This window comes from Haplochromis burtoni, unplaced genomic scaffold (assembly GCF_018398535.1).
Source record: "Haplochromis burtoni strain Fernald_Lab_line unplaced genomic scaffold, NCSU_Asbu1 Contig_8, whole genome shotgun sequence".
In the NCBI taxonomy this organism is placed as follows: Eukaryota; Metazoa; Chordata; class Actinopteri; order Cichliformes; family Cichlidae; genus Haplochromis; species Haplochromis burtoni.
This window is the reverse complement of record NW_024582369.1, coordinates 3408193-3435752: the sequence shown is the minus strand read 5'-3', so window position 1 is coordinate 3435752 and position 27560 is coordinate 3408193. Positions and strand designations below refer to the sequence as shown.

The window sequence follows — 27560 nt, the reverse complement described above, 5'->3', positions numbered from 1 at the left end:
GATGGGAAATTACCTCACAAACCTACCTGACAACACCGTGGGTGGTCTGAAAAACAGGCCAATCATGTCACAAACAGGATAATAGTCTAATAAGTAGAAAGGCGTGTATATACCAGGGTTACAACTACAACAGCAATTTCAGCACTAGCAGTATATTATCATGTTGTTGGCTCATATTTGTGCTAACATTAGCCTTTTGTTCTTCCTTAAAAAAGTACTTTATTGGAATACATAGTGGGAGTCACAATGACTTAATGAAATTGGAGAAACTGGTACCTTTGATGCTGTGAAATTAGGCCTACAAACATCCCTTCACCCGTGGACACAAATTTATACATTTGTTTTTAATTTAAGGCATTTTGACCATTTCTTTTACATATTTTATAGACAACACTGTATCGTCAACACTTTTAACGTCCAACTGTTCACCCTGCTTCAGCTTGAATTGTTCTGCCATTCTTCACAGGTCCACTAGTGGCCACTCCTGTTTCCCCACTGAAAAAAAGCCAGATAAACTTTCCCTCCACTACATTAGATACACCAGTTCAGCTTCTGGTCCATCCAAATGTCCAATCAGCCAATAACATGACAATATCTCAGTGCATTTAGGCATGTAGACAAGATAAAAGCAACAGAATGGGGAAGAAAGATGATTTAAAGGACTATAAATGTGGTATGGTTAATGGTGTCAGACAAGTTGGTTTTCTGGGAATTTTCTCACACAACCATCTCTAGAATTTTTGGAAAAAATATCCAGTGAGTGGTTGTTCTCTGCATGGATCCATTCTTGTATCAAGGCTGGTGCTGGTGGTGTAATCGTGTATGGGATTTTCTGTAGTTAGCTTTGGGCCTCTGGGTGTCAATCAACAAGTCTGCAGAACTGCGTGATGTTATCATGTCACATGTGCCAGAATCTCAGAGGAATGTTTCCAGCACATTGTTGAATCCTTGCTATGACAAATTTAGGCAGTTCTGAAGGCAAACATGGTCCAACTTGGTGCTATTCATTCTCTGCCTGAGTTTGCAATATGTCATCTTATATTTCCATTAAGTTCCTGTTTGAGAAACCTTACAGGAAATGTATCTCTGATACCCATCAGCAGAAAGCTGAATTCAAAGGGCAGTTCATACAATTTGCATTATTGGCATAACACAAGAAAAGACATACAGAGCCATTGAAAATGGATTTTCTAAATGTTCTCTTCAGTTGTCAGTTTGCTATTCTCAGTTTGATTTGCTTTTAAATCAATACTGACTCTATGGTAATTCTCTTATTTTAATTGTTTTAAATTGTAATAGAATAATAACATGCATATGAAAAACAGAGATGCAAATTAACTGACAATATTATAATCAGCATTGTTGTGCAAAATATGCTTTACAGTAATGTGTCACATGAGTACAAATCTAAAAAGCTTCTTACAAGCAGTCGCAGGGAAAGTTGAAACACAGTACATGCAGTGACTTTGTTATTTAACATATTCTTCACAAAAATTTACAAGCTTCACAATTTTCTTTCACTTAAATCAGCAAAACGGGAATGTTGTGATCGTCATGAGTGATGAAAGTATAAGATCAACGCCGTTTGACTGATATATGTGCAACTCAGACATCCTTTTACACACAATGGCACAACATTTAGGGGAAAAAATGGCGTGTCTGGTTTTTCCTTCATCTGTAAACCTAAAATCAGCTACCATCCAAATCCATCTGACTGGGGGGAGTAATGTAAATAATATAATCAGCGTTGGTGTTGGGGAGCGGTAACACAGAATATAGATGAATAGGAAAGGACAAAGAGCTGGACCTGATATGCTACATATATCAAATTTAAACACACAGAGGGTAGTTTGCTCACATTTCACATTTATAAATATAGAAAGAAGGGGAGGCACAGGTTGTCATTACAAATTCTCAAACTTTCACCAATAACTAGATGATCAATGATCAATCTTGTGTAGTAATAGGATGATACACACTGTCACGGCTCAGTTATTGGTAATTGTGTTTTAGCAATAGCAAAATTTGATTAAAAAACAGAATTAATCCAGATTGTGACACAGCTTAATTGCGTCTAATATGGACTTTAGTGTTAATGACTATTTTAAAAAATGCACTGGTGAGCAGATTAACAAAACCCACATCATCCTGCTGTAAATACTCACTAGCACCAAATGTTTATTAATCAACAGCTTAAAAAAGAATACGTACACTTGTACAACAACTGAAGACTGCTGGAGCTGAGCGTCACACAGTGTAGGGAGGTCACAAAGCACTGAGAAACTTGTCATTTTGATTTCTTTTTTTTTTTTTTTTTTTTAAACAGCGCCAAGTAAAATAATACCAGGCAAATTATTTGCAGAAACTTTGGCAGTGGATTAATATAAGAGCAAGATCAAGGTGATTCAGCATAAAAATATTTAGAATTATTATTAATTCTTAATATGCATTATGATTCTTGGGTCTCATCTGCTACGTTGTCAGCTGCAGTCTTTTGTTTAGATGGCTACTATCACTCTCACAGGTACACACAGGCTTAGGTTGTTTCTGGTTGTCATTAACAGCTGCTGATTGAAACAGAAACACAAAGACACACTGCAGCGGTATATTCAGATGATCTGTTTTACACTGCTGCACATGATCTTTCCCTTCCCTACTCACTACATTTAGGTTATCCAAAGGGCAGAAGCTGCTACATCATCTAATAGCTCAGAATATTTGCTACTTTATTCAGAAACAGTATATGCCGCCACAGTGTGTTAAACAAAAAGGAAAGAAACTGATTCATCAAGCTAATCTCCTGTGTCAGTGAGTAAGTCTCTGACTTCTTCAGAGTCAGACACTTGGAAACTTGGTGATGGTGGAAAAGAGTTTAAGGAGTTTTTCAAGTCAGAAGAGGTCACACGAGGTAAGTCCACATGTAACAGCTTTTGGCAAAATGCTGTAAGGAGAAGTGTGGAAAAGGAGGCAGCAAGATCCAGGAAGAGATACTAATTCTGGACAAGTACCAGCAGTCTGATCTATGACTCTGAATCCTGTTGGGGGGGAAAAAGAGAGAGAGCACAATAGTCAGTTTGCTTAGTGTGAAAAATATTTCTTATATCTGCTGCACCAGTTTTTTTGTACTCCAAAACCAGACAAAAGAAACAAAGAAACAAAAAAAACTGCTGGTCTAATCAAATCACTTCTAACTCAGTTATCCAATCAAGATCTAGGCGAGGAACAGAGATGGGTGTGACTTGGAGAAATCAAATACATGCTTTTTAGTGGGGTTTCAAAATAGGTCTCTTTCATATTTGATACATAGGTCCTGTAATTCTGCATTCTTTCAAAAGAACCAGTATAGCTGGTCTTGTATGTAAGGACTGACTTTTCTTGCAACTCTTAGCACAAAAGCTAACTCTTTCTGAAGAAGCATTGGAACTATCATTACATAATAAATTCTAAGAGGATATCTAAGTGAAAGACATAAAAGATTAATATTGAGGAGAGGAGATATGCTCACTGAATCCACAACTACGGGATTTCATGATTTTTCTGAATTCTCTATTTTCAACTCCTCAAAAAAGCTGATGTGCATGAAATTAAAAGTATGTAGTACATAAGCGACAAACCAAAGTTTGCAGAGAGTAAAGATGCTGATGAAGCAGTAACACCGGGGGTTAAATGTGACTGGAAACCATGTCAGCGGTTTGAGTTACAGTTAGAACAATGTGCTTCGTGTGTATGCACATTCACTTACTTTAACAGAGGGTTGGGAACTGAGCCCAAGGAATGCAAATACAGTGTTGTTCTCTTTAGACAGGAAGAAGTCTTCATAGTCCTGTCGGAGGAGAGGAGGATGTTAGGTTTTGAGCAATTGGAAGATTGAAAGGTGGTTATACGCTTCCCTAAAAACCAGGCCTTCTGAGTCTCCTTTTAAAATATTTGTTTGACATTGTAGATCAGTGTTGAGAGCCTTGGCCAGTCAGAGTGATGTCAAGCAGAGCAGATAATCTGCCCCATCCGTGAAACCGGATTACGACAGGATTACAGAGCAGCCTGCAATCTCAATGGAGGATGTAAACTGGCAACTGATCAAAATCACCATCATATAGATTGCTTAGATTGATGTATTGACACATATCAGTGTAAACTAATGGCATACACTTAAAATTGGCGAAATCCATGCATCAAGCATTCTGTAAAAAAATAATAATAAAAAAAAAATATATATATATATATATATATATATATATATATATATATATATATATAATATATATATATATATATATATATATATATATATATATATATATATATATTATATATATTATAATATATTATGCCGATATAATTTGGCTTGCTATTAACGATTTGCATGTTCTATAAACTTGGAAAAAGTACAAAATAAAAAGTAATAAAAAAAGTCTGGTGAACCATAAATCATGTTATGAACATTCATTTTGTGTTTGCTGATCCACGTACAGTCAAGCTGTCCATGACTTATATAAAATAAGAATAATGTTTTATTCTTGAGGTTTCAGAATACTAGCCCACAAAGCATTGGTTGTCTCTGGCAAATGGCAAATTTAGCTAGTTCTCATTCTTTTCTGATTAGAGCCATTTCTCACTTAGACTTAGGGAGTAGTACACACTGAACTGTGAAATCATTTGCTTTTGTTGGCAGTTGCTTGCTTCATTTATATAAAAGGTTTCATCTGAAACTGAGTACAGGAGAAAGAAAAAGCCATGTGTTTTGGGTGATTCTGAGATATAAGCCAAAGCACTCAACTAGCCAAATTTCCCTTTTGATATTTCAGCTATTTTGAACTTTTGACTGTATTTTCACACGTTTTACAGCTTTTCCTAGTGATAAAAACCTAACCCCCAAATGGCCATTCATACTACACAAAAGTAATTAAGTGACAGATTAACAGTTAAATGAGAGATTTCGCACAACCTGCTACAGAAATGTCTGTTTTCAAGTGTGGGTTCACTGTTAAAAATGAATTAATGAAAACTTTTTATTTTATAATTAAAGGGCATAATGAGCAATGAGCTACCTGAACCTATCATGCTGAACAACTCAGACGTACTGTTGAAATGACACTTCTTTTTCTTAAAAATGGAAATTGTGTCCAAGACAGCAAAACTGCATTATGCTGCTAACACTGATATCAATAACGCAATTGGAATCAATTCCCCTCCCTAATTAAGACATGGTTAAATGTTCAGGTAAATGTCTTTACACGGACAGAAAGGAGAGTTTCACTGATCTGTAGATGGAGGGCAACAGTCCTCTAAGCTTTGTAGTGCAGATTTTCTTTCATTTGCTTTTAACCTGGAACAACTCACCCACCACCACAACCTGCAAAGTACAAGGTCAAGGCATAATTTCAAGGCTTGAGCTGGAGATAATTATTTTCATAGATTAATCCATACTGCATTATGCAAGTATGCCTCTGGGGGCAGAGGGCAGTTTTTAGGTGATTCCAGTGTAATCAGTAGATATCTAACCAAGATAAGTCATCATCAGACCATAGCCAATGTTTATCAGGTACAACAGGAAAGAAATACAACTGAGAGTCTTGTTAAACACTGGAATGGAAGATGTGGTCAAAATATATGTCTGGTTATAAAAAATGTGATAAACATAACCCCATCACCACCACGTACACCACAGTAGCGATCATCGTTGAAAATCTGCGGAGGCAGTGGGTTGCCCTTCTCTGGTTGCTTATCCCTGGGGATGTTGCGGTACATCCAGAGCCGTTGCTCCTCCAGCATCGTAATGTCTACTTCCTGGAAGTCGATTCGGTTGGCCTCCAGGAAACCAACTACTGCCTGCTGATGTTTCTTTACCTAGATGGCAATTGATAAAAAGAAAGAAAAGGGCAGAGAAAGATAGAAAAATTCTTAAAAGAATCCAAAAAAGAGAAGTCACAAGAATAGAGGATTTTATAAAACCAAAAAGCTCAAGCTCAACTACACTACTTTCCCTCTGCCATGGTTAAAATGCTTCATATATGTGTTGTTAAGTACAGTTAGAAATGGTAGTTTCTATGTGTGTGTTTCATATCCATTGCCTCTGAGCACTGGCACCTGGCTAAGCAGTCAGGTATTTAATGCAGTCCTGAAATGACAAATGGTAAACTGACACCAGTAAGAGTGAGTGGAGCGCTCTCTGCCTCTCTCTCTCTCACACACACAAACACACACACACACACAAACAGAGGGAGTACAGTGTACGCATTAACTGAAGATCAACTTTGTTGGTAATAAGCAGGATTATTGATTAGATTAGTAAAGGGCGTTGCATTTGAAATCCAATACGCAAAATCCTTTTCTACTGTACGTCTTGTCTTATATCAATACGATTGCCAAATTACAAGATTTGGATTTAAGGATAATTATTCATCAATTAACCTATCAGTTACCATCATTATTATTCCATTATTAAAGTAACAAATCTGAATATTTCTCATCATTTAGACACGACTCAATCATTACTGCAACAGATAAACAGGCGAACATACTTTCTGTACTGTGGAAGTACATTTAAAGCGACACTCACATTATATAGGCAATCTACAACTACAGCTGTATGCAGGACTTTACCCCATTCTTAAAAGTGCCCTATGGAGCAAACTTTTTCAGCTATGGTCTAGGATGGACGCAACTACTCCCTATAGTAGTGACCCAAGTACTCTGGGACAGAGTGTGTTTGTGAATTGTGGGAAAGAAAAGTCCAAGGATATTTTTAGAAAACAGAACACTCCCACACTTGGTCATAAACACACTTTAGATGCATGGTCCAAATGTCTCAGACCCGCAACTGTTGCCGAGTGTTTGTCTCTTTGTCCTCCAATCCTTTATGGACGGCCTTTTCTTGTTTCAGAATATGCAATCATTCAGAGTTTGAAGCCGTTTAGGTAGCAACATCAATCGTAATGTAATACTAAATTCTATTTGCCACTTCCAATTTGTTTATACATTCATGCAGGCCATTGTTGTTTATGCAAGCATAACAATGGACTGCATGCTTGAGCACTCATTATCATCATAAAAAACAGATTAATTAAAACAATTTGCCCCCCCCCCCTAAAAAAACAACAACAAAAGAACGATGAATTGGCTTTCTTGTGACCAAATGTACCATCAATTATCCATTTCCTTATTTTTCCCCCCAAAAAAATCTGTCTTAATGCAAAATATTTTTGCTGTGTTTTTACATTTACTCAACATTAAGGAGCCACAATAATCCTTTTGTTCCAACTTAAAAGACAGCAAGGGATTGTTCCGCTCACTTGGTCAAAAACACACACCCAAACAAAGATTCAAGTCATCTATTGTCTCGCTCTAAAAGCTCCTCTGTGTGTGGTCATAAAACAGCTTTATCTGGACTGATAAGATACTTATAGGACAGTAAATGATGGTTACTGGCAATCTTTAAAAGAGACAAATTGGGTTTTTTTGTCCAGGTCACAGGTTTAACCTTCACTTCACTTTTACTCCTAAAAGCATACAGTTTGTCACAGTGCTAGTAAACAGCACGGCATATATGAGACGGTTGGTCGTCCTTTGAGGTGAAAGACAGGCAGCGTGGGCCTAAATAATGAAAGAGGTGCCCCCTGTGAGTGCGAGCGAAAGAGTGCATCAGTGGAATGGGTGAGTTCAGATTTTGTGTGTGTGCGTGCATACATGTAGGATTTAAGACAAACAATCAAGCACACAAGAGTAAACGCGCTGTGTTTGAGAGGACTTAATGAAACATGGGGATTAATTTAAGAGAGAATTAATCCTTCAGTCACAAACAGGGAATATAAATGACATGTGATAGAAAAGCACTGCTACTGATAATTAATTACACCTATGTTGGGGATTGGAAATTTTTTTAATTCTAAAAAACGTGCATGTTTTAGGTTTTTTGTTTTTGGTTAAGATAAAGATCAGGAGGTTATGTGCATTTTTTTTTACCTTCACACTATGCCTAAAATCATGTGGCACACAATGATTTTTCCTAAGAGAATGGTTGCCCATGCGTGCCCAAAGCCAACATTTCAACAGTTATTAGGCTACATAATGCAAAGAGTTTTAATTAATAGAAACTATGATCATAGTAGGTCATTTGGGTGAGACTTAACACATAACACATCTACTAAAGAGTGGGGGGATAACCTGATTTACATCTCATTCATTCTGTGCTCATTAGATTCCGCCCCACTAATTTGCTGAGATTAAACCATGAGCTGCACCCCCCACCCAATGAGGACACACACACAGTTTTTCCTAAGCATTTGTATTTTGCGTTCTCCAGATGTATTAAAACTGCAGCTTTTCATGTCATCTTCCACCATCTCCATCTTTCATTGCCATTATCTACTATATTTTTCCAGCACACACACACACACACGCCTCACCTTTCATCTTTATTCAATCACATGTAACTCAATTGAAGAGCATTCAAAGTGGATTAGATTCACATGAGCTCAATACTGGTTCAATGGTGGACCTATTCCACCGAGCATGGCTCTTTCTTGTCTCTGGGGGAGAAAAAAAAAAAAAGGGAGTCTGTCTGTTTTGAATGTATGTGTCATAGGGTTAAAAATAACTCCTTTGTAAACGCTCAAAGATTGGCCTGCCCTCTTCAAGAGACGAAGCATGATAACATAAATATTACTCATTTGTCCCATTACCTAACTCTTTTAGCATTCTTGCAGGAGTGTTGTGTGATGGTTTTTCTGCCCACGCTCAATATCAGCTGGACTTTCTCTATGGCAGGCAACTGCAGTTTGCCAAAATGGGCAGCAGGACTGCAGCTGCATCTGGTTCATCTGATTGTGCACTACATTACAGACTAATAAAAATCTGTGAAAACCTGTCAAATGTTAGAAACAAATCATATTTACAATAGAAAACTGTGAGGAAAAAAAAAAACAGAAAAAGTACTCCGACTAAACTTACACTGGACATGAACCACAGTTCAACATCTCACTGGGAAGAATCACATTCTAGCTGCCAGCAGGTCTACTATTTGTTTATCCCATAAAAACCAGACTGTTCTTTGTGTTTATACATCAACCTGATCTGATAATAGTTTTAATATCCGCTCGAATATATTCTGGGATGCCACTTAATCACATGGACTTAAATGCCCTTTATATTTATGCTGGGTCAATCAGACAAAACTAGATATTTACAGGAATTTCTGAGGGTATAGTTAACGTAAGAATAAGAAGTAGGGTGTTTCTGTTATTTTGTCAGTACATTTAGAGGAAGCCTAACGGGAACATCATGCTTGTTTATGCCCACAGAAGAGACAGGCTTGTTTGTTTCAGCTTCGCTGTGTTCCTTAAACCTCATACGAGGCCACAAGCCAGACTAATTGTAATACAATTGAGATGCAAGTGCATATACAGTGCTTTTAGAGAATTAAAAATGAATAAATAAATAAATAAGTAAAGCTTTTAACAGGATCTGTCCACAGCACAGACGAAGACTTCAAAGTCCACCTAACCAGAAATGCGCACCTTAACTACCGAGCAGCCTTCTCACCTGTCTAAATGATGCCGACTGATTTCAGCGCCTGTCTGAAGTGGCTGAGCGCGAACAGGCGCACTCCTAGTCCCATTACATAATTGAGTTCAAACGATAAAGTGGCAGTGAAAATTTACGCACGGCGTTTCTGAATGCACTGTTTCCAAGCACCTGTCAACAAGTTCTGTGGCACATTAGCAAACACTCACCGCGAGAGAGCCAGTTGAGGAGGCGACGTAAACCTTGATGACCATTTTAATCCCGAATTACTGTCAGACGATCAGCAAAACAGTTTGGTGGCAGCGAGCCTCGTTTATTGCCACCCTTCAAGAAATAAAAAAAAAGAACAAAAAACGCTAAATTTGTGAAAACTATGCAAATGTGCTTTAGATGAGCGAAGACACCAGGCTCCAATATTCAAACTGAGCCATCACAATAACACAGCGTGCGCTTCTGCTGACTGTTACACCCACACCACTCACAGCTCAGCTCAACGCACGTCATTACATTAAAAGGAATATATAAACAACATCCATTTCCGGTCTCACTTTCAAATTAAAACAACCATGTCGTTAAGTTACTGAAGTTAATACCGAAGTATTTTTGATTTGTATATCTTTTGTAAATATACTCCCGAGTCATATTGAGGTGGATCCACCATAAAAGAAATTTATTATTTTATAATGGTCAGGACTTTTCTGGTGAAGACATTGCTTTTATGGATCAAGTATATTTTATGAGCATTTCCATTTTAAAACCATTTTTTATGCAGCTATAGGCCCAAATACTCAAAATGCAAATAATATTGTGTTAATTGAGAGAATTCTTGATTAAATTAGGCGTGTTTTGTGCTTTTGTCGTCTGGTATGCACGCACCTGCGAATAAAAAAGTTTTTATATTCATATAAAAACACATATAGTTTTTGTTCAATAACCCCCCCAACCCAACACACACACACACACACACACACACACACACACACACACACACACACACACACACACACACACACACACACAAAACTGCGATAAAGCCTTAATAGTTCTTTTTCGGTCATTTTTAATGATCACGACCATCCATAACATGTACAACAGCGCCTCTCTGGTGGTAGTGTAGTATTGCAGGGAGAGCTGCGGTTGCCATGGTACGGCGTCAGCAGCTACTCTGAAGCAAACGTCTAGGCGTGGACTGGAAAAAATGCTATTAGAAATTCTATGGCACTAAAGAGAAGGACTACTTTTAGCCGACGACGTGCTGTTTTTCTCTTGTTATTGATAAAGCGACAGCCATGACAGTTTATTTCAAAAACGGGTGTACAACCCATAGTCTTTATTTTATATCTAACGGCAGCTAAGTTAGCTAAAGTTCAAGCTACCTTGCTAATAGCTCTTTAGCTTGCAGTAGCCGATCCAATCAAAACAAGAAACGGGTAAGTGTTGCACATTCAGGCGGAAACTGAGCAACATTAACAGACATTTGTAAGTTAGCGCAGTTTAGTGCTGAAAGATTCCGATCGCTACAGCACACTCCACCTGTTGATGATGGTGGTGATTTTGTGTTGCTATGCTAATATTAAGTGGCTGTTGTTAGCTGTTATTCACCTAGCGGCACCGTTAGCTTTACAGTGACACTGATATTATGTCGTCGAAGAGCTTTTTAAAGTTTCGTTTGCCTTTTGCTTGCACATAATTGAAATGTGCAAGATACATAAACTAATAGAGGGTTCGGTGAGTTATGTGATAAAGTCCAGGTGATACATTTCGTTGTTTTTAATTGACAGGCAATCTGTCAACAACAGAGTACCTGGAACAGCACACGCTTTACTTTAATCCCGTCAATTCGATCCACAAAGTGCAGGGCAGTGCCGCTGCTGTAAGCCAGGGCATCCTTTGTCTTCACTTAATATTGAGACTCGATTTTATTAGACTTACCAGGAATCTAGAGGAAATGGCAATGATGGGCTGCTATTTCCTCCAGGTTCCTCCTGAGGCAAAAGATGCGATGAAGACATGAGGACAAAGTCGACTAGAATTTGATATATAAGGTGACCCTCACAGATACTTGCTTCTGTTTTCTGGCGATTCTTAATGTCCTGTCAGCAAGTATACTTTAATAGGAGTGAGAATTCCCTAAATTTTACTCGATATTGACTTTCTTCACAGAAATATATTCCTTTTCCAACATTTTAGCAAGATTTTATTTTCTAAGAGAATATTATATATACAATATATGTGAATATGTAAAATCACATCTTCTTAATAAAGGTGTGAATAAAGGATACCCTTATTCACATCACTTTAATTCTACTTTTTCTTTTCTTTTATCTTTTTTTATTTATTTAATTGATAAGCTTTGTGCACTGTGCTACATTCAGTCGTTAATAAGTCACCAGGGCAGATGGACGCAATGTACCGTTTAGTTTTCTACTGCAGAGACCACTCATATCATACGGGATTCAGTCTCATGGAAAATTCTGCCTCACACATCTTGTTGCTTGGTGACCAAGACACATAAAACTAAAAACCTAAACGAAACCAGTTAGCTTAGCTTCTTTTAGCTTTAAGAATATTCTTTTTGATTGAACATTACTCATTATAAATGTAGAGCTCAGTTCAAAGGTAACAACCTAAATTTTAAAGAGCAAAATTCACTACACTTCATAATCTGTTCTGTTTCTCTGTTCTTGTTTTTTAAATCCAGCATGTCTTAAGTGACGACATGGAATCTGAAAAAGTAGCTCACCCATATGAAGACAACCGGGATTTAAGTCGCCAGTCCTGCCGTAGTACAAAGAAAGATTCTCGGGCTTCATCCGTCCAGGAACACAAACAGAACTTCTGGGACAAGATGCACAGCGAGGATACAAAAGTTGACTCAGGTGATGTCAGATCTATAACCAGAACTTGGCATTCAGATCCTGATCGGGATCGGATGTCAGAAGGAGAGGGAAGCAAAAGTGGTGGGTCATTTTATTCTGAGAATTATGAAAACGAGTCTCATTCAGAGTGCTCTGTCTCACCGTACTCCCGGTCCCGGACTCCTTCACCCACCCCACATAGAGGGGTGCGGGCAAAGAGGATCTCTGGCAGCCCTCTCCACAAGACAGGTATGTGAAGAAGGAAGGAAGTGGATAAACAGTTAAACTGATGAATGAGGCTAAAATCTCATTCATTCGACGATTAAATTGACTGTTTAGATAATGGCAGTGTAAGGCACATTCTGACTGCCTGATTGACTTAAAAAAAATCTTTTCATAGGAGCTTTTGTCATCATGTTTTTAGATTTTACATGATATGTCTTTCTCTGCTTTGCAGGTGGTTTGGGGCGCCGGGGCTTGTCTCGCCCACAGCGACCAGGTGGTCACCCCCTGACTCAGCAGTATCAAAGGGGGGTGCGTTCTCACAGCAAGGAGTCCACACCACCTAAAGACCTGGACCTGGTGACCAAGCGGATGCTCTCGGCCCGCCTCCTAAAAATCAATGAATTGCGCAATGCTCTTTCTGAGCTGCAGCAGCGCACGGACGAACTGCAGAAAGAAAATCGAATTCTTCGACAGGTAGGCCTGTTTCAATATTTGGTTTAAATGCTTTGAAGGAAGAGTGTTCTTAAATAATTTTATGGCTTTTATTCATGTTTGTAGTAAAAAAGAAACAGACTTTTTTACAGGAAAATCAATTACAATTCTCCTTCTTCTTCACCACTCTCAATGCAACCTTTGCCATGCTTCAGCTTCAGGTGCGTCAAGAGAAAGCCCTGCAGCGGTACGATGATACAGAAAGCGAAATCTCCCAGCTCTTATCCCGGCACTCCAACGAGATCCACGTGCTGCGTGAACGTCTCAGGCGCACCCAAGAACGGGAACGGAAAGCTGAGCGGCAGCTGAGGGACACCGAGGAGCGGTTTCAGAGGGGTCAAGCTACCATTTCACGGCTGAAGAAGCTGGTCGAGCAGCGGGATTTAGGAGCCAGAGAGGAGCTCAGCCGCAGGCTAGAGGAAGAGAAGTTGCGGGCCCAAGAAGCTGAACGTAAGCTTAAGGTAAATAGACAGTGGAATAAAAGATCTAACCTTCTTCTGGATCTTCTGGATTCCGATTAAATACTTATTGACCTGAAATTAAGTCTTATTAACCCTGATTTCTAGAGCCCCACATACTGCTTTGTAGCATGAATGATTAACCTGGAACATGTTGAATGTTGGGTTTCTGGTTTACAATATAACAAACTGATGCACATTTATGTGCAATCTCTTGTCAGTGAACACTCAAAATTGTAATTCTCATTTATTGTTTTTATCCTAAACCATGGGTTCCCTTTCAATGCAGCAACTTTCAATGAGTGTTTGTGTTTGAAGGAGGTGGAGCGTAGCATGGAGCTAAGAAATAGCAGTTATCAGAGACAGCTTGTCGCAGAGAAGAAGAAGACACTTAGTACCCAGGAAGAGATCAGGGCTCTCCAGGAGGAACTTGACCGACTGAACAATAAACTCAAGGTACATGTACAAAAAAATAACCTTAAAAAGTAGCCGCTGCCATCGAAAGCAGGACTGTGCATCAAAAGCAGATTGCTCATTGAGTAAAACAGTTTTTTTTTTTTTTTAAATTTCTTCTTAAAATGTTCAGGAAAAGGAGAGAGAACTCGATGCGAAGAATATTTATGCCAATCGCATGGTGAAACCCTCACAAAAAAAAGAGACTGAAAGTGACACAAAGCACAAAGGTAACAATTAACTTGCTGAGGCTTATTGTGTAGTTCATTTGACTTTATATCAAAAAGTGGATGCCAGATGGTATCATGAGTCACAAAATTCACTTTTTGTGTTGGATAGAATCCTTTGGAAAGCCTGAATTTTTTTCCCACATTGATATTTGATACATGTTTTTGCTGTAACTTCATTGGCTGTGTCTGAATCCATACCAATAAATATGCATGGTGGCTAAAAAGCAATCAGGATTGCTTATAAGTAATGATAGTGCTTTGTGTAATGGGATGGTCAGAAATATGTTGAGTAAAAGTGATTTTATACTTTTCCCACACATAGTTCCCAGCAGGAGCAGCTCTAAGGCAATACAGACTGAAGGCAGGATGCTGAGTCTGGATTTTCCCACACCTCCCCCTGCTATCACAGATGCCAGCGAGTACAGGGAACATCCACCTGATGAATATTTATCACTTAAGGTGTGGTGTCTACTCTTTCCTTGTACTTACTTTGTCCACATCTTTTACCACTAATTGTTGTCATTCATCACTTTTCAAATTTCTGCTATCAGGAGCTTAACAGAGCGGTCAATCAAGCAGAGGCAGAAGACAGGGGACCAATCTGGGAACAAAAGAGTAGAGAAAGACATGAGGAGAAGGAGTTGGTGAAGGAAGAGAAAGAGGCCAAAAAGTACCTTGATCAGGAACAGAAAGCGCTTGAAGTTAAGGCAAAGCTTTTAAGAAACGGTAAGCCAAAGATTAGTTAAGAGTAGTTGTAGAGCATATACTTCACTTATAAAAAGCTTGTCGAAGCAGCATTGTTTGTACTTTAATCTGAGGAACGCTATCCCAACAGGCTCAGAGAAAGAAAAGGATGAAGAGGGCCAAAAGTGGACGAGTTCCCTGTTCAACCAGAATGGGGATGATAACTACAAGAAGCACGGTCATGTCCAGGGAGAGGTGGAGAGATGGAATCAGGAGGCGCTGGCCTGTCAGCAAGCATCAGAAGAAGCGCGGCGCAAAAAAGAGCAGCTGCTGGCAAAGATGCGGGAAATAGACAGTCAGAAACAGGGGGCCCAGGATTCCTTGTTTGCCTCGAGTCCTTCTGAGTCCAATAAGGGTCTCGGTGAACATTCTTCTCCACGCCCTCCTGAGCAAAGGAACCATAACTCTTCGATTTTCAGCCTAACTAATTCAGAGGAGCCGGATGGTTTGCGTGCTGGGAGCAAAGAAGGTGGAAGGAGGAGACTAGGCACAGAGGGTGGAGCAGTTACAGCAGGGATAGGGAGGAGAGCGCTCCGGTCTCAAATCTCCAGCGATGACTTGGCATTTGGAGGTTACGCACCTTCATTTGTACATTCAACTTTCCGTGGTTCCTCTGGCTTCCCTCCACCTCCACCCAAAGAGGACAAGGAATCTGCGTTAGAAGCAATAGGGGTGTTTAATATCAGTGCGGCAGAGGAGAGGGAGACAGAAAAAGCTCAGGGAAAGGACAGGAAGTCAAGTCTAATGCACCAGCTGTTTGGTCCCCAAGCCACAGCTGTTGGTGATGGCGCGAATACCTCCAATAAACTGGAGCTTCTTAATAGTCCTCCAACAACCAATGGAGTGCGTTCAAGAAGGGATGGACTGCTCAACTTCAACTCAGGATCTCCCACTGCTCCAGCAGCCTCCTTTAGCACCCTCCATGTTGCAGATAGCAGACCTGCCATCCGTGCCATCACCTCCTTCGAAGACGAGATTGAGGAACTCACATTATGAAATTAATTTAGATTGAAAGTAGTCTGGGTCTTTGATGGCAAACCATCAAATCTGAGAGGTTATTTATGAAATATAAGAACAACCCAGCATTAAAAATATGAGAACATCAAAAAAGAAGAAACTTGCAGAAACTGATTGTTTCATCCATCAGTCCTTTTTAACTGCCTCTGTCCAGTTGGATCAGTCACTCAAAACACCCCTAAGGTGGACAAGCAGTTAAGAAAAAGGATCAATGGGTTAATGTGCAATTTGTACGTTTGTTACATTGTTTTTCTTAGACGTTCCTTTAAAACCAGCTTAACTCTCATAACAGTGATTTTTATTTGTAGCACCTGTGAAAATTAAAGAGTAGCTTTTCTGACAGACTATGACTGAAGCTCTTACTCCATTTAGATATTTTAGTGCTTTGCTGGGTTTTGTATAGTTTGGGATATTTTTTGTCTTTGTCAGATAGTTTGTAATCATAGATTTTCCCATAATCTGAAAGGGCTGCAGTAGGGAGGAAGAAATTACAATACATGGTACATAATAGCACCCTTCCTACAGTTCCCCCTTCTCTGTTCAAAACACCTCCTACCAGATGGCTTCACACTGGATTTAAACTCTACTGTATCAGGTGAATGCCCTCTGCTCAAGGCATTGTATCATCACTTTCTACACAGATTTGATTTCGTTTTAAATAAACCATTAGATCTGTCATTGGCCAGTTTTTTCAGTCATCAACTAGATTTATTTTTAAACAATACCAGTGGAGATGCAGGAGTCTCTTCCTTTCAGATCACTTGAATTAAAATCCACTTGAAGGCCATAAGGGATGTGTTCTCCAGTGGTGCCAAAATATGTTTCCCACTCCTTTAATTCTTTTGCAGATATTTTGACATAAAAATGTACCCCTAAATGACAAGACAATCACACCATGTGTAGATCGCCTGTACAACATCTGACTGTTACTGTATGATAAACGAGTTTTCAATTTTATATGTAATCTTACCAGCACTCTAAGCACATGTAAGTCCCAGGTCTTCCTTTCGCCCAACCCATTTAGGGGTTGCCACAGCAAATCACCAGCCTCCATCTAACCCTAGAGCCACAGCAGTTCTCATTACCATTTTTGTTTAATTGGTTGTTTTTTTGTTTTTTACATTATGTTCACTAATCTACAAGATTGTGTAAATAATGATCTGTATTAAACCCACCAATACCAGCTTAGTCCATGCCCTGCACCAGAAAATGTAACATCAGCCTAATGTTGCCAGATCCTTCTCTCTTTTCCTTTCTGCATGAAATGTCTTGTGATGGGAGCGCTTTACTTTCAAAAAGGCAATCAGCCCTGTAGTAAGCAATCTGATGGCTTTATTGAAATCAAATGAAGACACAAAATGCTCTTATTTTAATAATCATTTGTTATTACACTCGAGCTACATTCAGACAGCACTTTTTAAATGTGACACAAAGCTGTCTCTGCCCTCAGTCTAAAGTTGATACCTATTATTTACTTGTGAAACTCTTTGTATTTATTCTGTGAAGCTTATTTAATATGAAACATGTAACCAGTTACATTTCGTCTAATGTTTAAAATTGTTGAATGAATTAAAGGTTTGTACAATAGTGACGCTGTCTCCTGGTCATCAGACTGTGGCGCACTTGCAGTAATATTCATCTAGCGGGAAGTCGGATTCCTTGGACGTCTCCAAGCAACCACAACCTGACGCAACCTTCCCGCCCCTCCTCCGGTAGCTCCCTTCTCAAAAATAAGTGCACCGCAGAGCCATAGAGGGGATCTTATCAGGGAGAGAGACTGGCGGTGATGGTCTGCGCCGATGTGGCTGCCAGGATTCAGCGTGGTAAGTTGGACCGCTACTGGGAGGTTCCTGAAAGGTAAACGAAGTCGTAGTCTACGTGCGTAGCCGAGTTTTCAGGTGATCCCCCCCCTCAGGGTATCACCTTGCAGCACGCTGCCAGAAAAGCAGGAATAGGCTGAAATGATTCACATGCAAAATAAATCATCGTGCAAGATGTTCCAGGGGATTTAGAAGGAAAAATGTTATCTTTACAGATGGTGTTTGTTCCCCAGTGAGCGCAATAGTAATCACAATTGTTTCTTTTATGCTGTGAGAACTATCAGTATGTTATTTTCTCATAAATAAAAAATAATAATTAATTTAAAAAACACTTTTTTATTACATGCCCGCTTTCACTGTCAGAACTAAATGGCACTTAAAATCATAATGGTTCTCTCCATTTCAGATACGACTTCAAGTTATATAATAACAAGTACTGTTTTACCTTTATTATTACTATTACTGTTATATGGATCTATATATTTCAAATGTTGTAACTCTCAAGAGTGTCTTTGTCACTTCCATTGTGCGTTATGATCAAGTTAATCGCTTCTTTTCTGAATACAGTCAGAACTGTAGAGCTTCGATGTCTACTTTAGGGTTACAAATGCAAAGATTGGTTCACTTGAACTACAGACTGCTTTATTGGGCTTCTGTTGCCACAACACGGGGGGAAAAATCAATACGCTGCAGCAGTGTTTACACTACTAACACGAACCTGGAGATAATTTCTTTCGGTTATGCTCAGTATCAAAGATGAAATTGAAATCCCTGCAAATTACTCAGGGTCAGGTTCTATTATAGATTGGAGGACTATATGCTAAAGCTTCATTTAGTTACTCTGTGGTTGCGTTTCTTACGTAGACATGACCTCATGTTCCAGATAGGAGAGCCAGACTTCCTAAGCTGCTCAGCCAGACCAGGTTTTGGCATCTCATAGAAGTCCCAACACCACAAAATATATTTTATTAGTGTGGCAACTGGAGTTTAAACCAGAGGAATGTATGGGTGATGTGTGCTGATTCACTTAGGACATTTGGATAGGGACAGCTGGACTTCCCCCACTGCCACCCCCTCCCTGACATCTAACATTTGACAGTGTTTTTATATGCCCTCGGTGAATTTGATATTCAGGATGTAAGACTTGGCTTCCTAGAGAGGCACAGTTCCTGCTGGCCTATTCAAAAAAGTGACTGACTTCACCAGACCAGCCAGTAAAGAGGGGTTTGTGGGGTTTTAAAAAAAACAACAACAAAAACCTCTCTATTTCTTTATAATTGTGATCACAGCTCATTATGTGATACAGACACACTTTTCCACATCCTTTCTAAGTGTTCTGGATAAGCAGTCCCTATTCACAATCTAACCAGTTCCTCACTGTACACGAACGGTCCTTACAAAGTTAAAAATGCCTGCCTCCAGCTTTAATGCTCTCTCTACACAGTGCGGACTTCAGCAATGCACTGATTCATGCAGATAACGAAGACAGCATCCATTCCCAGGCTACTAAAAAGTCAGCTGCTCGTCACAGTCTATTTTCCATTGCAAAGCAGCCAAGCCGGCTGTATCATTAGATCCAGGGGCAGCGACTTCACTGCTGCTATTATAGAATAACAGCACACCCCAACCACTTATTGAGATCTTATGGACTCAGTAGGAAGACACTGAGCAGTAAGAGTGCTTTTGCTATTGCTGCCCCTTTTACCAGTTGTAACTGGTCTTGCATTCCAACTCAACAGGTCCTGAGAAGGTTTTTATTTTATTTATTTTATTTTTTAAAAAAGCACATTCACATTCATTGTGGCTTTGGGTTTATTGAGGCAATAAGCCTCGTGGACAGGAGGTCGGAAATTGCTGATTCATTTATAGCACCTCTGTTGTTGCTATGGAAACAGTTTGTTTCTGTTAAATGAAAATCCAGGAGGTGTTTTATCCCCCTCTGTGTGCCGTCCCCTAATTTCTGATATTAGAGAGGCCACATGCTTCATCCAGATCAGTTTATAGAAATACAATGAAGGTCTTTCTAGAGTGTAATCTCATTGGGGGCCCAAACTAAGGTGCAGGGTTTTTTTTCTCTATGTTGGCACATTAGGTTTGTCCTTTGTTATTCTCAGCAAATGTTTCATAACCTGTGTCTTTTTTCTTCTACAGATCTACAGATATTCTGCATTTGAAGCATCTGATTCCACTAAAGACTGAAGACTGGGTCTCCTGAAGAATATAAAGGGCAGAAAAGTGAATGCTGGACAGACAGAATGGAAGCCTGATGTGATTTGTAGCGACGAAAGAGGCCAGATAGCTTTTTTTTTTTGTTTGTTTTTGTATTTAACAGGTTAAAAATGAATTCGCACTCAGCTCCACAGATTGTGGTTAACAGGACAAATGTCCAGGACGAGGCAGACTGTGGGGAAGGTGTAGATTTGCCTACAGATGACCATCTGATGACTTTGAAGGCCTTAACAGAGAAACTAAGACTGGAGACCAGGAGACCCTCCTACCTGGAGTGGCAAGCCCGGCTTGAGGCAGATCGCTTCAGAGACTCAGAAACTGGGACTAAAGGGAAAGTAGTTAGACACAAGGAGACTTCAGTGGACCCAGATGTGAGTCAGCCCAAGTTGCCATCAGGTGGACTTAAGGGATTTGAAAACATTGATGAAGCTCTAACCTGGCTCAGAAGAGAACTGGTGAGGCACTGTCTAAATTATCACCACCATCTAATCTTTATTTTGTTCTAATTTCTCATAGATTTTCAGAAATGTTTTGGGTTACAGTGTAATCAGCTTGCAGCATGTTTTTGTACTAACACTGCATAAAAGGAATTAAGGAAACAGGGAACATGGCCATAATGAGGGATTTAATATTGGCTACACGTGTTCAAAAGAGGAACACATGGGTCTTTTGATAAGTTCAGGCTGCTTAGTTGAAAATCCTTCGCAGTCAGTAATTGCCTGAAATCTAGAACCCATGGACATCACCACACACTTTGTTTCCTCTCAATGAGGTGCTCTGTCAGCCCCATTCTGAACCCACCTTCAGTCGCTGCTTATTTGTGGGTCTTTCTGCATTCAGGTTTGTCTTCAGTAACATGAAAAGCATGCTCTATTAAGTTGAGATCAGTTGGTTGACTTGGCCATTGAACAATCTCATTTCTTTCTCTTGAGAAACTAATGGTTGCTTCAGCAGTTTGCCTTGGGTCATTATCTGGTTGCACTGTGAAGTGCTGTCTGATCAGTTCTGAAGCATTTGGCTGAATCTGAGCAGAGAGTGTAGCCCTGTACACTTCACGATGCATTCTGCTCCTTCTATCAGTAGACACATTAGCAATATGGGCATGTATGGACCATGCCCATGAACCATGCCATAGCAATGCCTCCATCTATATTCTGCTGTAGTCTGCTTTACGCCATGAGCAAAGTCTAATCTGACCTTCTTGTTGCATCTGTATTTCCATTTATGAAGTTGTGTCTTGATTATAGACCTCTACCATGGAAATAATTCTGCCATCACGCAGCCCTGACTTGGCCTGACATTTCCTCAGACGTCATGTTGCAATCAAAAGCTATAAAATACAAACAGAACACACTGAATCAACTTCAGATATTGTGTCTGCTTCGGCAGTCAAAATCACCTGACCATGAAGATGCTGGGCATTTAATTGTCAAATTAATTTTAATTTGAAATTTTTTTTTTTTTGTTAAAGCCATTGAATGAAAGCTTGCACTTCAATCACACCCTTATTGCTTGATTTAATTCAAAGAGTTGGGAGTTCGCCTTGTAATTGGAAGGTTGCCGGTTCAAGCCCCGGCTTGGACAGGCTCCGTCGTTGTGTCCTTGGGCAAGGCACTTTACCCGTTGCCTACTGGTGGTGGTAAGAGGGCCCGGTGGCGCCAGTGTTCGGCAGCCTCGCCTCTGTCAGTGCGCCCCAGGGTGGCTGTGGCTACAATGTAGCTTGCCATCACCAGTGTGTGAATGTGTGTGTGTGAATGGGTAGATGACTGAATGTGTAAAGCGCTTTGGGGTCCTTAGGGACTAGTAAAACGCTACACAAATACAGACCATTTACAGGCCATTTTTGTTCTAGTAATATTTTGTTCCACAAATTAGTGTAGTGTGAATTGTAGTAATTATTTTCCCTTTGTGACCATGTTTGATCAGCATAGCAGTCCCAAGATGTGCAGAACTTTCATTCCTATACAAAACAGAAAATACAGCATGCTTCCCCTTTGTCCTCGTGATTACATATAAAGGGGGAATAGTTCTTGTTCCCTTGTACCTACTGCTTTCTGTTGTCCTGTAATTAGTACAGTACAGTTAGGATAGAGTCTTATACTATACTTGGATTAATTCAATTGTATGATTATGACTGCAATTGATTTATTTTTCCTTATATTTTTCTTTTGGTTGTGTAATTTAGGAGGCATTGTTCCACACTCAAAGTTCAAGTAGAAAAGTTCACGCTTCTTAGCTAATTAGAGTTTAACAGTGCACGCGATGTTTAATCACCAGGCAGAAGAATCCCATTCATTCTTATTGGTGAGTGAGATTGATTGTGACCCCAGGCAGCAGAATCTGGCATTTGTTGCGAGCAATTTCTGCAACTGTAATCATTTTTACTCTGCTCAATTACTCTGCACATTCAGCCATAGCTCATATGCTTGGACTGTGCACACAAAGAAGCACTGATAAAAGGCAGACTCACAGTACGTGGCTACAAACAAGAAAGATGATTGTCATCTTTGTGTAGATGTTTGGACACAAACAAAGAAGAGCACCACGGTATCCCACCGTGAGTCTTCTTTTGACAAAAAAGGACCTCACAGAAGCACCTCTGGTCAAGCTCCACAGGTGGACTATACACAGTATGTTGGTGTGATTGAGTCCTCCATAAATGAAAAGAATAATTAAGCTTAGAATAGATTAGTTTTAGCTTTCAATCTTTTAGAAAATGACACTTTGACGTGTCCATTCGGCTTCGTATAAAATGAACAAATTCATCTTCCATCCCGACACCTTTGTCTTCTCTTTTGCAGACAGATATGCGCTTGCAGGACCAGCAGCTGGCGAGGCAGCTCATGCGGCTTCGGAGTGACATCAACAAGCTGAAGATTGAACAGACGTGCCATCTGCATCGCCGAATGCTCAACGACGCCACCTTTGGCCTCGAGGAACGGGATGAGCTGTCGGACCTGTTGTGTGAATGCCCGGTCACCCCGGGCCTCGGCCTCTCTGCCCCGCTGAGACTGATCGGAGTCACCAAGATGAACATTAACTCTCGCCGATTCTCGCTCTGCTAGTGGTAACGACGGAAGAAGAAAAAAATCCTGAATACAAAAGACCCTTTATATACTTACTTCTCTTGAGTGCAGCCGGCCAGCCGCAGTGATTAGATAATGATCAGATCTTTTCTGTTTTCAGAGATAAAACCACATCACACCCATTTTTATGCTCACTGAAATCAAAGAGAGAGATTTAAGAGATGAGGAAGAGTTTTAGTAAGTGTGGTGTTTTTGCCACTAAACTCAGCCCTGGAGCAGATTTCATACTTTTAGCCTTCCACGACTTGAAACAGAGTACATGCAGTTTTTGAATCAGTGCAAAAGCAGTGTTAGGCATGCTTCTGTTGTTTTTTAAACCATATTAGTACTGATTACCTTAAGTATTACCATCTACTTTCTGCCATACTTTATCACGCACAGATTAAATGTTTATATATATATTTTCACCACATTCAGACCTCTTTAGGACATTTTCAGTGACAATCACAGTTAGTAAATTTGTTTCTACCTTGTAAGTTTTGTTGTTGTTGTTTTCAAAGTGATGCCTTAATATTATAGAGACTGAGCGCTGTATGCTCATTTGTGTTTGTAGAATATCATGGACATAATGGTTTATTCGGTGTAATGATTGTCAAATTACACTCCTTTCTGAGCTTAGTCTCTGGAGCTTTGCCTTTTGCTCTAATAGTAATCATGTGAGTTGCCCTTGTCAGTCTGAAACAAAAACATGCTTTGTTTTCGCGGATGAACACTAAATTATAACTCATGTAGATCACTGTGAGCGCCCATTGACATGATTATGTGCGTCTTGCTATGACCCCTTTTTTATGCTGGAATCACAGTTATAATTGACTATAATTGAAGGCAACCTTTTCTTTACAAGACACTGACTTCGGGTTTGCATCTATAGTACAGTACTGTGCAGATGTTTTTCTTTAGACATTGGATTTTTTCACGTGTTTTTTGTCCAACTCCTTGTACCTTGCCCACAAGGTGATTCCCAAAGAGCTAAAACTTGGCATGTCTCTGCATTGTGTGGAGTGTGTTCTTAAAAAATTAGGACACTGGACAAGTGAAGGACAAAAGAAGTCTTAGGTCTAAAAATTATCAGCAGCTGATGAACAGTCTCTGAAAGTCATGTCCTTAAGAAATAGGAAAACAAATCTAGCAAAGATCTGACACAAAACCTAAGAGATGAATCTGGCCCTTAGCCCTTCGCATCTACTGTCCATAAGAAATAGTCTCAGTGGAAGGGTGGCTGTCAAGAAGCTACTCTTAAGGAAGGGAAACATGAAGAAAAGGCCGTTGTGTGCCAAACAGGTCTTCTGGAATGATTAATCCAAAATTAAAATTTTCGGTTCAGTTGGTTTGAGCAGTTGTTATCAATATGTATGGAGGAGGTCAGGATAGAGGTACAACAGTGAGTGTCTACAGGCAGGTCTTGGGCTGCATTTCAGGTAGTGATGCTGGAGGTCTTGTTAAAACTGCTGGAATTCTGAATGCACCACCAGATTTTGATCTACTATGCATTACCCTCTGGAAAGCGTTTGATTGGCAGCAGCTTCATTTGTGAGCATGATGATCCCAAAAAAACACTGCAGATACAGTAAAAGCATACCTGGATAGAAAAACACACAATGGATTACTCTCCTTCATGGATTGGCCTCCCCAGAACCCGGAGTCCAACATTATTGAAGCAGTGTGGGATCATTTTTAGAAAGAATGGAACAAATAGCAGCCAACAACCAAAGAAGAGTTTTGAATGTCATTCAAGATGCCTGGAGAACTATTCCTGAAGACTCCTTAAAAGAAATGTTTGCATAAGAGAGTTCAGTCTGTGTTGAAGACTAAGAGTCACACCAAATATTGATTTTCATGCTCATTAGAATTGTACAAACTCTGCTCTTTCCTACTATACTGTATTTCCATCTATCCATCTAGCCAGGTTACAGATGTGGGTTGGTCAAAGACTTTTACATATTACTGTATAAGTGCATGAAATTTGTTTAGTCATGTTTAGTCCAAGGGAAATGAATGCACAATGAAAAAGAGCTTGTCTCATGGTTTCGATATATAACAAATGCAATATCAGAGATTTAAAGCTTTCCCACGTGCCTTGGATTTTATTTGTTTTCAGCAGTGGTATTAGCAGAACAGATTACCTCCTGTAACACCCTCTGAAATAATAAAAAAGACCACAGTGTCTACTATAGCTTAGATTATCTTAATACTTAGCCTTTGCCCCATTTAACAGTGTTCTCGAAAGATGTAAAGGAAAGAAGTAGTCCATCAAGAGATGGATGCACTAAATGCACTAAATTACTTTCTCACTGTCTAATTTGCTGCCTTTAAAGGAAAATCATTACCAGTAGCATCTTATATTTTCCCTATAAAGCCTGTCTCCCAAACACAGTGAACCAGATGGAGGTAGGATGGTGTTTACATCACTAATGCTCTTATTTAAACACCAGTGGTAAGTGTGTTGGAGGGGTTTGGTTCTTGACTCAAGACAATATCAGAACTCTTTGTTCTGATACAACCCTACTCATATCAAGCCTTAATTAAATTAAAAAATAAATACTTAAAAAAACAGTTGGGAGAAAGTGGAGAAAATTAGGCCTTCTCACCTCATTACTTCATCTAACATGTTGGATTGATTTAGTTCATTCACGAGGTGTAAAAATTTCTTTCCAAAAGGGGCAGACTGCTGATTCGTCTGCTTGTGCTAACAGGTTGCTTCGAGAATAGCATCCGCTTTCTCATCTATCACTGTCAGAAAATGTATTTCTGTTTCTTTCAAGCGAGTGAAACTGCCACCTAACAGTGCATGTGAAGACAACGGTCAGCTTTGCATGCTAGAGTTGATTTACGCCGTTTCCTGGTCCCCGTGTCTCTCTCCTTATGAAGCGGTTGAAGCGGCCTGAGTCGTGAATGATTATGCTGAGCCTGGATTTTCATGCATGAGCTCCAGCTTTATTTGGGATTATTACAGATGAAAGCCACAACTCGTTCTACATGAAAGGCTGCCAGTGGGGCCATTACATGCATTTTCTAAAACGTTCCGGGCCATCAAGGTGTAGTTACCATGATTTTTTATGTTTTTAAAGTAAAATACTGGAAACAAATCAATGCAGTTGGAGCCAGATATTTTTAAAAAATGGTTTAGATTCCAGTGTTGGAGTCTAGCAGCATCGCATCAGTGCAGGACGGTCTTGGGTTTGAATCCACCAGCTGGTGGAAGCTTTTTACTCTGGAGTTTGCGTGTTCTCCCAAGTACTCCAGCTTCCACCCATAGTCCAAAGACATGCATGTTAAAAATAAAGCAATTTAAAAAAGGTGACGTTAAATGGGGCATCAGTGTGCAACCTTGCCTCTTGCCCTCAACAACTGGGATAGGTTATATCCCAACCATGACCCTCGACTGGACATGTGGAAGAAAATGGATGGATTCCCGCTCCGTTCAACAGCTGTCCCTAGAGTTGGTTATTTTAATAATTTCATGCCTAAACCATCTCATTTACATGACAAAAAGCGCCTTGAGGCAACTGTTGTTGTGATTTGGTGCCATCTTTAAAAAATGAATTGAAATTGAATTGAACTGAATTGAAAATGACATGCATACAGTCATTCACTGTCAGTTTGAGAAGCATAAAATCTCAAGAATAAAGGCCCAGTGTGGTATGCAATAAAAAGTAGGCCACACTCAGGCTTAAATAATCTGCTGTTTTGGGATGATTGTGAGAGATGTTTGATCTCCGTTCTGTTTCAAGAAAGTTGTGATACTGTCTTCCACTTCGATTTTATGTATACTGCATACTGAAGAGGAGTTAATCTAGCAAAAATGGATGTAACAGATGTAACACCACAGAGCGGCACTGCGCGCTCGAACACAAACAGCTAACAGAGATCTCACCAAGGTGAACCACAGGGTGAGACTGGCGCAGATCCCAGACTGCATCTCATGCTGAGCCTTTGTGTAGGAGTGTCTGAGCACATCTCATCTCAAAGATTTACTGCTAGAGTGAGATGGTTTCAAACCACCACAGTTTGGAGAAGAATGTAGTTTTAACAGGACATATAGTCTTGGAAATTGATGGGTTACCCATCAAATTGACTGTCCTTGGATGCTGACTTACACAATGTGATGACAACAAGTCCTACTCGGTCACTTTGACTCTTTGCAAAAAAATTTCTTTAACAGATTTACTGGAAATATCTAGCAAGTAGTGACATTTTTAGTATCAACTGGTTCCAAAATAAGATCTAAGGCAGGTGGATTTGATGCGTAAGAAGGCACATGATGAATTCAAAAGGTTTTAAGTTTGACCACACTAATAAATCCATGGAGTGCTAAACTGATTCTGACTGTGCTGGTGTTTGGAAAATGGATTTTGAACTAAGGTATGAGTAAAACATAACCCGGAGCTTAAACATTCAGCAGTTTCCTTTGTGAAATATCAATTTT

At 39.7% G+C, this 27560-nt stretch overlaps 3 protein-coding genes across 4 annotated transcripts; 2 read left to right on the top strand and 1 right to left on the bottom strand.

Annotated features, from left to right (window-relative positions):
• Positions 1 to 1258: 1258 nt before the first annotated feature.
• On the bottom strand, positions 1259 to 10028 carry sh3bgrl2 (SH3 domain binding glutamate-rich protein like 2). The gene is made up of 4 exons (XM_005914371.3): positions 9732 to 10028; positions 5662 to 5847; positions 3743 to 3823; positions 1259 to 3035 (listed from the first exon to the last, which is right to left on the bottom strand). The coding sequence occupies exons 1-4, from the start codon at positions 9774 to 9776 to the stop codon at positions 3021 to 3023; spliced, it is 327 nt and encodes a 108-aa protein (XP_005914433.1). The 5' UTR covers positions 9777 to 10028; the 3' UTR covers positions 1259 to 3020.
• A 612-nt stretch (positions 10029 to 10640) lies between these two features.
• Positions 10641 to 20162, top strand: lca5 (lebercilin LCA5). Of its 2 annotated transcripts, none has more exons than XM_005914372.2 (10): positions 10641 to 10952; positions 12224 to 12629; positions 12838 to 13079; positions 13253 to 13558; positions 13874 to 14011; positions 14142 to 14238; positions 14561 to 14697; positions 14790 to 14964; positions 15074 to 17822; positions 19971 to 20162. In XM_005914372.2, the coding sequence occupies exons 2-9, from the start codon at positions 12242 to 12244 to the stop codon at positions 15976 to 15978; spliced, it is 2388 nt and encodes a 795-aa protein (XP_005914434.1). In that variant the 5' UTR covers positions 10641 to 10952; positions 12224 to 12241; the 3' UTR covers positions 15979 to 17822; positions 19971 to 20162. The 2 variants fall into 2 exon arrangements, with proteins under 2 accessions (XP_005914434.1, XP_042082537.1); XM_042226603.1 differs by having other exon boundaries at positions 15074 to 17856.
• On the top strand, positions 17786 to 23113 carry fam167ab (family with sequence similarity 167 member Ab). Its single transcript, XM_042225778.1, has 3 exons — positions 17786 to 17856; positions 20152 to 20503; positions 22850 to 23113. Exons 1-3 carry the CDS (start codon positions 17786 to 17788, stop codon positions 23111 to 23113), a joined length of 687 nt encoding a protein of 228 aa, XP_042081712.1.
• Positions 23114 to 27560: the final 4447 nt, after the last annotated feature.

What these genes read in the sequence shown, in the direction of transcription:
- sh3bgrl2 (XM_005914371.3), bottom strand. Translation starts at nt 9,776, where the DNA reads ATGGTCATCAAGGTTTACGTCGCCTCCTCAACTGGCTCTCTCGCG. An exon ending in CCTCAACTGGCTCTCTCGCG is followed by an intron (nt 5,848 to 9,731) that starts GTGAGTGTTTGC and finishes ATTGCCATCTAG; the next exon opens with GTAAAGAAACATCAGCAGGC. An exon ending in ACGATGATCGCTACTGTGGT is followed by an intron (nt 3,824 to 5,661) that starts GTACGTGGTGGT and finishes CTCCTCCGACAG; the next exon opens with GACTATGAAGACTTCTTCCT.
- lca5 (XM_005914372.2), top strand. Translation starts at nt 12,242, where the DNA reads ATGGAATCTGAAAAAGTAGCTCACCCATATGAAGACAACCGGGATTTA. An exon ending in AAGCTGAACGTAAGCTTAAG is followed by an intron (nt 13,559 to 13,873) that starts GTAAATAGACAG and finishes TTGTGTTTGAAG; the next exon opens with GAGGTGGAGCGTAGCATGGA. An exon ending in ATGAATATTTATCACTTAAG is followed by an intron (nt 14,698 to 14,789) that starts GTGTGGTGTCTA and finishes TTCTGCTATCAG; the next exon opens with GAGCTTAACAGAGCGGTCAA.
- fam167ab (XM_042225778.1), top strand. Translation starts at nt 17,786, where the DNA reads ATGGTCTGCGCCGATGTGGCTGCCAGGATTCAGCGTGGTAAGTTGGAC. An exon ending in TACTGGGAGGTTCCTGAAAG is followed by an intron (nt 17,857 to 20,151) that starts GTAAACGAAGTC and finishes TGTATTTAACAG; the next exon opens with GTTAAAAATGAATTCGCACT. An exon ending in CCTGGCTCAGAAGAGAACTG is followed by an intron (nt 20,504 to 22,849) that starts GTGAGGCACTGT and finishes TCTCTTTTGCAG; the next exon opens with ACAGATATGCGCTTGCAGGA.